Here is a 13,203-nt window from a genome sequence, read left to right as displayed (position 1 = left end):
AATCTTTGCAGATGATATGATGATATACTTAGAGAATCAAGTAAAAAATTGCTTGAAATAATAAATAAATTTAGCAAAGTTGCAGGATATAAAATAAACCCACATAATCATTGGCTTTTCTATGTACTACTAACAAACTCCAGCAGCAAGTTATAGAAAGATAAATTCCATTTAAAGTCATTGTAGACATTATAAAATGTTTGGGAGTCTACCTGCCAAGACAAACCCAGGAACTATATGAACACATTTACAGAACACTTTTCACACAAATAAAGTCAGATCTAAATAACTAGAAAAACATCAGTTGCTGATGGGTAGACCAAGCTAATATAATAAAAATGATAATTCTACCTAAATTAATTTACTTATTCAGTGCCATACCAATGAAACTCCCAGAAAATTATTTTACAGAACTAGAAAAAACAATAACAAAATTCATCTGGAAGAACGAAAGGTCTTAAATTTCAAGGAAATTAATGAAAAGAAATGCAAGAGAAGGTAGCCTAGCCATACTAGATCTTAAATTGTATTATAAAGCAGAAATCATCAAAATTACTTGGTACTGCCTAAGAAATAGAGTGGTAGATCAAGGGAATAGGTTAGGTACACAAGACACGGTAGTCAATGACCACAGTAACCTACTGTTTGATAAACCCAAAAACTCAAGCTTCTGGTATAAGAACCCACTATTTGACAAAAACTGCTGAGAAAACTGGAGAATAGTATGGCAGAAACTGGGCATAGACCAACATCTTACACACTATACCAAGATAAAGTTGAAATGGGTACATGATTTAGATATAAAGACTTATACTATAAGCAAACTAGGAATGCAAGGAATAGTTTACTTGTCAGATCTATGAAGAAGCGAAGAAGTTTTGACCAAACAAGAGATAGAAACCATTATGAAATGCAAAATGGATAATTTTGATTACATTAAATTGAAGTTTTTGCACAAACAAAGCCAACACAACCACGATTAGGAGGGAAGCAGAAAACTAGAAAGAATTTATACAACTAATGTCTCTGATAAAGGCATCATTTGTAAAATATATAGAGAGCTGAGTCAAATTTATAAGAATACAAATTATTCCCCAATTGATAAATGGTGAAAGGGTATCAACAGGCAGTTTTCAGAGGAAGAAATTAAAGCTATCTATAGTCATATAAAAATAATCTAAATCCCTATTGATTAGAGAAATGCAAATCAAAATTACTCTTAGGTACCACATCATATCTGTCAGATTGGCTAACATGAAAAAACAGGAAAATGATAAATGTTGGAGAAGATATGGGAAAATTGGAACACTAATGCATTGTTGGTAGAGTTGTGAAATGATCCAACCATTTTGGAGAGCAATTTGGAATTATGCCTAAAGAGCTATAAAACTGTGCATATCCTTTGACCCAGCAATACCACTTCTTGGCCTGTATCCCAAAGAGATCATAAAAATGGGAAAAAGCCCCATTGTGCAAAAATAGTTATAGCAGCTCTTTCTGCGGTGTCTAAGATTTGGAAATTGAGATGTCCATCAATTGGGGAATGGCTGAACAGGATATGGTGTATGAATGTAATGGAATACTATTGTGTTAATAGAAATAATGAACAGGTGGACTTCAGCAAAACCTGGAAAGACTTGTATGGACTGATGCTGAGTGAAGTGAACAGAACTAGGAGAACATTGTACACAGATATCTATTGTCTATCTATCCAGCTATCTATCTATCTAATATACATATATTATACAAACTCAAACATCTCAGAAATAATTCTGCAGAGCCATATTAGAATCCCTAGCAGCTCTTATATATATATATCTTTATATACATTGTAATCCACATTGTGCAATGACTAACTTTGATAGACTTAGCTCTTCTCAGCAATGCAAGGATCTGTGACATCAAAGTCTCATGATGGAAAATGCTATCCAATCCAGAGAAAGAACTATGGAGTCTGAATGCTGTTCGAAGCATACAATTTACTCTTTTTATTTCCTTCTCTTTTCTTTTGTTTCTTCTTTCTTATGATTTTTCCTATTGATTCTAATTCTTATTTATAACATGACTAATGTGAAAATATGTTTAATAGGAATATATATGTAGATCCTGTATCAGATTGCACTCTGTCTTGGGGTAGGGTGAGGTTAGAGATGGGGAGAAAATTTGGAACTCAAAATCTTATGGAAGTGAATGCTGAAAACTAAAAATAAGTAAATAAATTAAAAAAAGAATATATACATATATGAGTGTATATACATATATGTGCATATTACTATATCTAGAAACCTAGATATATTTATCTAGATATCTGTATATCAAAACCTAAATGAGAGTAAGACTTAAGTGATGCTCATCGTCTACCCCTCCCATTTTCCCCTCCACTATAATAGGTCTTTAATGCCACTTCACGTGAAATAATTTACCCCATTGTACCTCTGTCTTCTTTCTGTGCCCAGTGTGTTCCTCTTTCTCACCCCATATGTTTTTTAGGTCATTCACTCAGATTCATCTTATACCAATACCCTCAGTCTTCTTGTGCAAGTGGCTGCAGGTCCTGGATGTTTACCTAGTGCTGCACTGATGTTGCCTTGGGGCACGTGAGAGACCCTTGTGTCTTGTGCTGAGGGGTTGGGGATTTGAGATGGCTAGTGCTGCTGCAGGCTGTAAGGGTCTGACAGTATACCTGGTGGTGAGACAGGGTCCTAGTGGTGGTATCTGGTGTGCGCTGAGGCCAGTGGGATGTTTCTGCTTTTCCCCCAGGCTATACTGAAGCATGTGGGGTCTGGCTGCTGGCTGTTTGCCGAGGGCTACATTGGCAGGGCCCCAAGGCACTGGCAGCTGCCTGTTTGGTTAGACACCCATAGGGTTGTCATTTGCTTTTTTTGCCCTGGGCTATGCTGGAGCACATAGAGGTCTGGCCCCAGGAGATTGCCTGCATATGGAGTGTCCTGGTGTTGGCATTTTCCTTTTCCACCACATTGGGGCTCTAAATCTTGGGCTAACCAAGTTTTGAAGGCACTTCCATTGCCTTTTTTAATGGAAAAACTAGCCTAATCTGAGTGGATAAGATGTTGCTTCTACCCAAAGGACTTTGTTTCAGAGCACCAACATCTGAATGACATTCTTCTTTCCTCTGGTGGCTGTCCAAGCTCCTTATGTACTATGCCTCCCCTAGAGGTATCATATTCTTCTCAGGCCCTGTTTTCCCTAAGGCAAACAAATATCAACAATAAAAATGCAAATAATATTTTAATATGTCACATAACAGTACATATTTATTTTCCAATGAATGATGTAGACATTAAATAATACAGAAGTTCAGAGAAAAGAGAAATCAGATCCATGTTAGAGCCAGAAGAGACTTGATAAAAAACAAGGTCCTGGAAGATGAGGGCAAGAGAGAATGACACTTCTCCAGTTACCTGAACAAATCTGTAAAAGTAGAAAAGTACAAAGGACATCATAGCAGAGGCAACACAGTGAATAAATGAGTTTGGCTTGAGCAGAAAGTTCATATGGGAGAGAAAATATGGAAAAAGGTAGTTTAGCATGAATTAATTGTGCTTACCCTGTTCTGCACAAGGAAAAACCATTCTCTTAAGTGCTAACTATACTCAGTAATGATCTCTCTCAAATAGTAGGAACTAGCTATATATGCTTTAAATCTAATGCTTATTCAAGAAACCTTTGTTGAACTTTTATTATATACCTAGCACAGTGCTAGACATTGAGGAATATCAAAGAAGTCTTAAGAAACATCCCATACTCTTAAGAGTTCACTACAGTTTTGTTGGGGAAGCAAGGTTTAGACACAAAACTAGGTAAGAGTGCAGCACATAATGTAACCAAATGATAAATTGGGTGGTTTGGACAAAAAGTATGAAAAGAATTAAGGAAATGTAAAAAACCACTGCTGGATAGTTTGGAAAGGCTTTAGGAATGTAGGAACTGAGTTGAACCTCGACTGATAGAATTTAGCTATGCAGAAAATCATGAGTAAAGGAGTATTCTTAGAGTAGAACTTAGAAAGTCATTCTTTGAAGGAGGGAATGAGTATGGCGTAACAATTTGAGCATAGTACAGAGAGGAAAAGGCTGGGCCTGAGCTCAAAGAACATGATTTAGCAACCTGGCTTGGTCGCTTACTACCTGTGTAGCCTTAAAATGAGGAGTTTGGCTTCTAAGATCCTTTCTGGCTCTAAATCTATAACCATATGATGTGCTAGTGAGAAGAGAATCATGGGAATGAGAGGTCCCTTAAATAGCAATTCTGGTACCTGGGGAAAGTCCATTTAGAGAGAGTGCAGCGAACAGTTGCTCTGATTCAGGGACAGTAATGTTGGGAGAAAGGTTGCCTGTCCTTCAGCAGGTCCAGCCTTGGGTCCCATGGCACATCTGACATATCACTCCCATCTTATCTCTAGCCTCTCGAAATAAGCAAGTGCCAAGCAGTGACTGGGGTATAATGCTGAGGTTCCCTAGAAGTAATGTGGCCTTGTGTTCCCTAGCACATTGGAATGAAAGCTAATAATCTAGCTCTGTGTCCTTTAATAGTGAGTGGCATTGGGTATCACATAGTATTCTCTTGGCCTCTTATGGTTTAACTTAATGTGTCTATGGTAAAAAAAAAATATGCTGCAGAAACTGTAGTTAATAGAATATTTACTTCCATTCAACAATACTGTGAAAAGTACATGACTTAAAGGATGATATTTGCCCTTCATTTATTTTATCTGTCAACAGCATTTGATCATTTCTTTTGCTGTAAGCTAAACATCTCTATTTATTCCAGTCTTTCTCAGTTTGATTTGAAAAGCAAATTCCTATTCTGACCCCATTTTATTCATCTCATTTCAATTTTGAGTTGTTCTCTTTCAGGGGGTCTCATATCATATACTATAGTTTGATGAAGAACTAAGAAATATACATTAAAGTACTTGAGAAAGGTATTTAATGTGGTAGTTGTGTTTTTTTGTGGAAGAGGTTGGCTGTTAAAATTCTATTTAGATAAACTTCAGTATATAAATTTATAATACCTATGTTTTAAATCAATAATAACAACAACAATAATACTACCTAACATTTATATAGTGCTTACTGTGTGCTAAGTACTTTACTTATTATTTCATTTGCTTCCTCAACCACCCTGGGAGGTGGAAACTATTTTTATCCCCATTTTACGGATGAGGAAATTGAGGCAAACAAAAGTTAAATGATTTACCTAGAGTTACACGGCTAATAAATGTCTGAGGCCAGATTTGAACTCAGGTATCTTCCTGACTTCAGACCCAGTACTCTATCTACTTTACCACCCAGCAACCTCATTACATGTCAAGTTAGAAGCCTTCATTAAATACCTACTGTATGCTAGAAATTGTGCTATTTTTTGGCAGTTGGAGTTTAGCAGCTCTCTTACTTGCATCATATTCATAACAATAATTTAATTATCTTTCCTTAAAGCATCAGAGGCTTCTGGATATGCTTGATGCAGAGAAGGAACAACTAACAGAAAAACTAAAAGAAACTTTGACTCAACAGTCTCAAGATCAGAAGGTAAGATTCCAAATACTATGTGTTTGGAAAAAATAGGCCTTGCTTCCTCAGGTAATAAATCTAATATCTATTGAATCATTTTATGATTTGCAGGAAATATTGGGAAAGTGTTTGGCAGAAGAAATGCAAAGAAGTAAAGATGCATTAGCAAATGCAGCAAAGGTATTGCCATATATAATAATTGGTTTCTTTATAAGTGAGTGACATTTAAGAAAGGTGAATTGATTAATTTTGTCTGTCTATTGTTGTAATAGCTTTATGTTAGAAAGAGGATTTCCCCCTTATTTATCTCTTATGTTTATTTTAATTCATGTCTTTGTGCAAGGCCCTATGCCTTACAAATTCAAAGGCAATTTTTTAATGTCCTTTACATCAAGGACTTAATACTAGGGTATATAACATGTTAACATAGAAGGAAATATGAAATAAGTTGAGGGGGAAGAGCACCCTAACAACTAGTTTATAAAGAAAGGCTTTGGATGCAATATGGCACCTGAAATAAACTTGGGCTATTGGTCTCTCATCTGAGATTAAAAATAATTTAGACTAAGGGGTTCAGAAATTAAGATGTGCAGAACCTTATGTTTAATTTAGACCTAATACTATAGCATGTGGTGAGTAGAATCCTTATGTTGTCACTTTCCCTGTCCTCTTCACACGTGCAAACTGATTTTATTTTGCTTTCTGTTGCCACTGATCATTTGTGAGTCCTAATCCATTGATAGAAGTCTTTATTAATGGAGATGTATCTTAGAAACCTCAGGAATTCTGTTGAATACACTTATAGAGTGAATATAGATATGATATTACAATGATGATTGTAGATACAATTTTAGTTTTACAAAGCATGTACACAAAACAAAACTATATGTAAACCTCATTAGAATTAAGAGTAGCATCTATCTGTGATAATGTTCTCATTCAGTAAATGACTATCTTCTTCAAATAATAATTGTTTTTAATACTATTTCTTTCATTATTGTTTCAAAGATTGAGAAAGAGACAGTGAAGGATGCTATTTTAAAAGCAGTAGAAGAAGAAAGAAAAAACTTGGAAAAAGTTCACGCTGAAGAGAAGGAAATATGGAAAGCTGAGCATGATAAGGATCAAGAAAAAGTATCTCAGGCAATCCAAGAAGCTTTACAAGAACAAAGAAAAATAAGTCAGGTAAGTAGATAACTTTATGGAAATATAGCTTTCTTTTCTTTTTTTTCTTATTTATTTCAATTAGGATCATTTTACTATATTTTAAAATCACATCAATTGAAATTTTATTGTTCGTTCATTCAGTCATATCTGACTTTTTGTGACCCCATGGACCGTATAGAGCACCAGGGCTAGACAGAGTGCCAGACTCCTCTTTCTGAATTAAAATCCAGCCTCAGATATTTACGAGCTATGTGACCCTGGGCAAGTCACTTAGCCCTGTTTACTTCAGTTTCCTCATCTGTAAATGACTTTGAGAAGAAAAAGGCAAACTACTCTAGTACTTATCCAAGAAAACCCCAAAATGGGAATACCATGAGTTGGACATAACTGAAAACAATTGAAGAACACAAACTCAGAAGAGTTTGCTTCAAAAGAGAAGCAAGAATATGAATATGGTGAAGAAAACCCTGTAGTTTCTAATTACAGGGGACCTTCAGTTTGGGACCTTTCCCATGCAAGGAAAGGGGAAGATAATTTGAAACCTGACTGGGATTTTTGGTGAGAAAAAATAATGGAATTACAAGAGTACACCCCATGGCATGATGCCCCTTATTTCCAATTTTTAAACTTCTATTATTTAAAGGTAAAAGGATAACATAATTTTCATGTAACTAGGCAATACATTTTCCCCCTTTTTTGCCCATCTCTGTAGTTTCTAATCAGTTTCTAACTTTAACTATGATGAACATCAACAAATACGTGTTGATCTCTTACTACAAGACAATTAGTTGGGTCCATTTTCTTTATTTCTTAGAATATATTGCTAAAGAGGTCATTAATCCAGACCTGACCTAGATCAGACCTGTGATTCAGACTCAATGGCTAATTTGCACAGAACTACTTGTAGACCATAAAAGATAATAAAAATAACTTTAATACAATTTTTAAAATGTACACTCAAAATTAAAAGGCTATAAAATGCTGTTCCTCTCTGCTTCCAACATAACCATAGCAACCAGTCAGCTAGGTCAGGAACTAAAGGAGTCATATTCTGCAGGCTGTGGAAACTAAGGTATAATCCTCTGATACATATCTCCTCAGGTTGGGCCTGTTATACTTTAAGTATGGTTGGAAATTTAACACAGTACTACCAAAACTTCCCTGTTTGCCTTTGTCCCCTTCTGAACTTTCTTCTTAGGTTTTCTTTCTTCTCTTTATTTTTAAATATTTCATTGGTAAGATTTTCTTTCCTTATTTTTTTTCCATCATTATCATTAGTCAAGTCAAACAAGTCACTGTATTAAAGCCTAGGGATAAGAAGAAAAGGCAAAAAGCAGTTTCAATCTAATGGGGGAAGGCATCATGCAAATAGCTACATACAAACAACATAAATATAGGATAAATTGGATATAATCAACAGAAGGAAGACACTAGCATTAAGGGAAATCAGGAAAGGATTTTAGAAGAATCTGGGTCTTGAAGGAAGCCAAGAAAACCAGGAGACAGAGATGAGGAGGGAAACAATTCCAGACATAAAGAATGGCCAGTGAAAATGCAGAGTAGGGAGGTGGAGTGTCATGTTCTAGGAACAGCAAGGAGACCAATGTCCCTAGATTGCAGAGTATGTGGGTAAGGGGATGTCAATTTCTGGGTCTAAGTAATGAAGGTTGGAATGAATGATCTTAAATTCCTATTCCATTTCTTAACTATTTGAGTATGCCTGACAAGTGGTTATTCAGTCTATCTTTGAAGACTCTATCGTCAGTGATAAAGTATTTCCTAAGGCATCCCATTCTTTGCACTTTCAGACAACTTTAATTATTTGGAACTTTTTATTAATGTTGAACTGAAATTTGCTTCTATTAAATCCTCCCTTCCTCCTGACCTCATTCCTAGTTATGCCTTCTATGACCAAACAAAACAGGTTTAATGCTTCCTAGTTTTATCATCTACAGTACCTAGTATAGTGTACTATATATATATATTAAATACTGATTATGTTTGTTGATGGGCCTAATGAATAAATGTGTATGTGCATTATAATCATTAATCTTATTGTCTGAATTGACTACTAATGGTTCATTGCCTCCTGTGAAAATTCATCAGTGAAAACTTTTCCTCACATTTGATATTATTTGTAGTCTGTTTTCTGGGAAAGCAAAAGGACCAGTCTCCAAATGAACACTCTTCCCTCCATGAAATAGAACAAAACAAGGATTATTACCTATCCTTCATTGAGTCTATTGCTTGAGGGAAATTAACCAAATCCATGTGGTCTATATAGTAGCTATAGGATCCTAGGGAATATTTCTGGGCAACCAATGTACTTAGCAATTGGTGGTATCAGATTCCTTTTTACAAATTCAACAAATACCATGTCTTTATACTTCTGTGTACTTTTTGGGATCTGATACTCTGAAAAATCCATGCCTACTGAGCATAGCCTGATTCTAGCAGTCCTTGCTTGATGGTAATACATAGTTGCTCCAACCAAACTCTGGCTAGGCAGCTGACAGTCTTAAAAGAGTAGTGAAATCCCTCAATATTTACTATGGTTGACTTTCTTATATTTCCACATGAGGGTTGTAAAGTATGTATGTAGTTTTAAAAATACTTTAATGTGAAAGCTATTATATAAATACAAATTTAGTAGCATTAATCTAGTTGACTCACTTTAATCTTTCATGACAGCATCTTATCAAGCTTGACCTTAATCAGTTCCTTTATGGCATAACTTTTCCCAGTTTATATAGGTTACTTGGATTTTTCTAGAAGTTGTGTTGCAATAAAAATCAGTTTTTTGTATCAGATGTGCCTGTTTTGATGGTGTAAAAAAGTCTCCTATTCCCCTTGGACATCTCATATGAACATTGATATAAATTGTAGATATTCTGGTTCAGGCCTCCCAACTTTGACAAAGATGGATCAGGTAGATTCCTTCACCAGGAAAATGTCAGGCATTTTGCAAAGCTCAGGAGGATATAAGATATTAGTAAGTCCAAATGACTATGTGTTTCTTTTCAGTAGAGTATGTCAGAGTTTTCCATTTTCAGACATATGCTATCCAGGTGGACACTAGGATTTATACAAGAAACCTTTATATTCAGAAGACCTTCATAGTCATTGTGTGTGTGTGTGTGTGTGTGTGTGTGTGTGTGTGTGTGTGTGTTTCTGTCTGCATGTTGTAGTAATGCTGTTTGAGGTCAGAACCAATCCATTTTGCAGCATTTAAATGGAGTACTGATTTAAATGATTGCAAAGCTTTTCTTGAATTTGAAAAGTGGGGTTGGAACCTGTGTTCCAACTGAAAGTTGCTATGCAGACTTAAAGCATGCTTTCAGAATTTTAGGGTTTCTGAGACGATGCTACTACTAATGTATTCATTTTAAAGTTCGGTCCAAACTAATCATATGTGGCCTATTGGGAGTATTCAGGCAGACAAATAGACATAGTGTAATGATTTTTTAGATGATATATTGCAAATTTGATTTATCTTTCCCTGATTTAGTTATCAGGATTAAATTTGTCTCATAAAAGAATTATGGTAGGGTTCTTTCTCAATTTTTGAGAATAGTTTGTGAATGATGGGTACTAACTGTTCTTTCAAAGTTTGATAGAATTCTCCTGTGAATCCATCAGGTTCAGGAGGTTTTTTCATTTGGTAATTCCTTTACAGCTAGCTGTAGCACCTCTGATATGAGGGCTTGCTGAGCCCTTTTCAGGGCTGCTCATCCACCTTTAGTGTTCACCTTTCACCCAATCTAACCTGTAGCTACAAGAAACTGTAGCATGTGCAGTGGCCACACCCCAGGAAAACTGTCTCAGCAGATAGGCTAAATCAAGCTGAAGGTAACCAACAGTCCTCAAATCCATCCATGAGTTAGGGGGATGTCTATCCAAGCATGTTAAGACAGACTTCTACCCAGTGGAATGGGTAGATGAGAGCACTTTGTTCCAATGCATGAAGGTGGCTAAAGCAGATACTGTGGAATGCTTTGAGCTTGGTCACACATCAAATAAACCAAGGTCTTTCACCTGGATCCCAGGTCATCACCACTCATCCTGACTTTCGTCTCACCATTGGATTATAATAACTCTAGAAGAGAGAGTGAGGCTGATGCTTTGTGTAACTCAGTCTTACTTAAATCCAATTTACCCCATGATGTCATTGGTCCTCTTTGAAAATGAAAGACAAACAACAACAGCTAGTTTTATTTCCTTTTCTGAGATTGAGTTATTTAATATCTCTATCTAGTCTTCTGATAGTTTGGGTGTTTTATAGTTTTGAAAGTATTCCTCAATTTCTTTTGTGTTCTCAGTTTTGTTACCATATGTGAATCCTGAATTTGAGTACTCTTCAGGAAACATTATTCCATTCACTCCTCCTTTTTCTAGTGGGCGTGGAATAGTTTTGTACTATACTTGCAGAACTTGTTGTTTATGAATTGAATTATTAAATTTAACCGCTGTGTATTGGAGGTTGCAGCCTTGAGTTTTTTCTGGAGTGTATGTGTGAATTTTTTCAGTTGGAATTTCATTCTCTATGTGCAGAAGTTTTTGGTGGCTCTCTTTTACTACTTCATTATGGAGTTAAGATTTTCATCTTGTCATGTTCTTCTGGGAGACCTTAGGTTGTTTCTACCCATCTTGTCTTCAAAATCCTTATATTTTGTTTACATAGTGAGCATATTTTCTTTTGATATTCTTGGGGGTTTTTTTTTGTTTGTTTGTTTCTATTTTTATAACTTGTCTTTCACTTCTGTGTATTTGCATTCCCAATCTGTTGTTCTCCCTTTCATTTCTTTGGTGAAGCTTTCCATTGCTGATTCAAGTTTTTCTGTTCTGCTTATTATTTATGCCTTGTTAGACATAAATTCTGCTCTCATAATTCTCATTTCACTTTTAAACCACTCAGGAACAGTGTGTTGTACATCCATGTTTTTGGTTTTGGTTTTGGTTTTTTCTCAAATCCTATAGGATCCTCTGTCTCATAGAGTGTTGGATCATTTTCCTTCATTTTGCAGTTTTATGCATAGTTGCCCAAACTCATTTACTAGATCTTTCCTTATGTTATTACTGTTTTTTTTTTCCTATTGATTTATCTGTATGTTCAAGATCTTTTGAGATTTTTCCCCCCTGGAATCTTTAATATTTCAGTTCCACCCCTCCCCTTATTTTCCTTGTTGTTAACTTCTGACTCCCTCCCCCTTTGATTGTGGCTTCCTTGGGGGCAGGATCTAAAAGCATTTCGGCCTCCTCCCATACTGTTCACCAGCCTAAGTCTCTGCTCCAAGTAACTTTCATGTGGTTAGAATTGGCCTCAGCTGGATGCTGTGCTCTTCCCTCAGACTTGGTACAGTGCTCAACCCTTCCCCACGTGTAGTGTCCTGTCCTGATGACCTGTCTCACTACATCTGTTCCTCAGTTCTGTGACTGAGCATCAGCAGTTCAAAGACTGTTGGCATCAACATTTTAGAACCCACTTTTCCTGGCACTAGCAGAGCGAGGTGTTGGTGCTTCAAGTGTTGAGCCCCCAGCACACTTTTGTTCCTAAAGAACTGTGGCCAAGCTGACTACTGAAGTCCAAGGAAACTTCTTTAGCCTGGAACCAGGACTCTACAGTACTGGAGAAAGGGAGGGAGAGACAGAGTTTTAGGTGTTGGATTTTGATGTAAGCCTCTTTCATGTTGTTGAGTCTACTAGTGCGGCCTCACTCCCAGTAGTGTGGGAGGTGGGGGGAGGGAGGGGGAATGCTCAGTGAGCTCAGGGTCACTGATTATCACTTCCTGGGATATTTTTAACCTTCTTTTGAATTGTACCTATCCTAGGACGTGGAAGCAGTTAAATTGTTCTATCTTTTTGTTTTGTTTTGTTTTTATTTTTTTAATTTTTAACCTGTGTTTTTAAAACTTTGGGTTACAAATTTTCTCCCTTCCTCCCTCTCTACCCACCCTCATTGAAAAAGCAAGCATCTCTGTACAGGTTATAGATGTATAGTCATATAAAACACTTCATTAGTAGTCCTGTTGTGAAAAACTAAGTATATTTCCCTTTATCTTATCCTACCCTCCCATTTATTCTATTCTCTCTTTTGACCCTGTCCCTCCTCAGAAGTGTTTACTTTTGATTATCCCCTTCCCAATCTGCCCTCCCCTCTGTCAACCCCCTGCTCTCTTGTCCCCTTCCCTCCTTATTTTCCTGTAGGGTAAGATAGATTTCCATGCCCCATTGTGTGTTATTCCCTCCTTAAGCCAAATCCTATGAGAATAAGATTGACTCATTCCCTCTCAACTTCCCCCATTTCCACTCCATGGTAAAAGCCTTTTCTTGTCTGTTTCATGTGAGATATTTTACCTCATTCTACTTCTTCCTTTCTCCTCTCAGTATAATCCTCTCTCATCCCTTAATTTTATTTTCCAGATATCACCCATTCATCTTCAACTCACCCTGTGCCCTCTATCTATCTATCTATCTATCTATCTATCTATCTATCTATCTATCT

At 36.3% G+C, this 13,203-nt stretch overlaps 1 protein-coding gene across 3 annotated transcripts in view; it reads left to right on the top strand.

Moving 5' to 3' along the window:
• Positions 1 to 13,203, top strand: part of CCDC91 (coiled-coil domain containing 91) — a 475,330-nt gene that overhangs the window by 326,121 nt on the left and 136,006 nt on the right. For all 3 annotated transcript variants that reach the window (XM_027844380.1, XM_027844381.1, XM_027844382.1), the window contains 3 exons: positions 5,460 to 5,552; positions 5,646 to 5,714; positions 6,543 to 6,719. In XM_027844380.1, coding sequence (XP_027700181.1) covers positions 5,460 to 5,552; positions 5,646 to 5,714; positions 6,543 to 6,719 — 339 coding nt within the window. The remainder of the gene's footprint in view (positions 1 to 5,459; positions 5,553 to 5,645; positions 5,715 to 6,542; positions 6,720 to 13,203) is intronic.

The sequence above is a fragment of the Vombatus ursinus genome, unplaced genomic scaffold, assembly GCF_900497805.2.
Source record: "Vombatus ursinus unplaced genomic scaffold, bare-nosed wombat genome assembly UNPS02014941.1, whole genome shotgun sequence".
Classification (NCBI taxonomy): domain Eukaryota; kingdom Metazoa; phylum Chordata; class Mammalia; order Diprotodontia; family Vombatidae; genus Vombatus; species Vombatus ursinus.
This window is presented reverse-complemented; position numbering and strand designations above follow the sequence as displayed.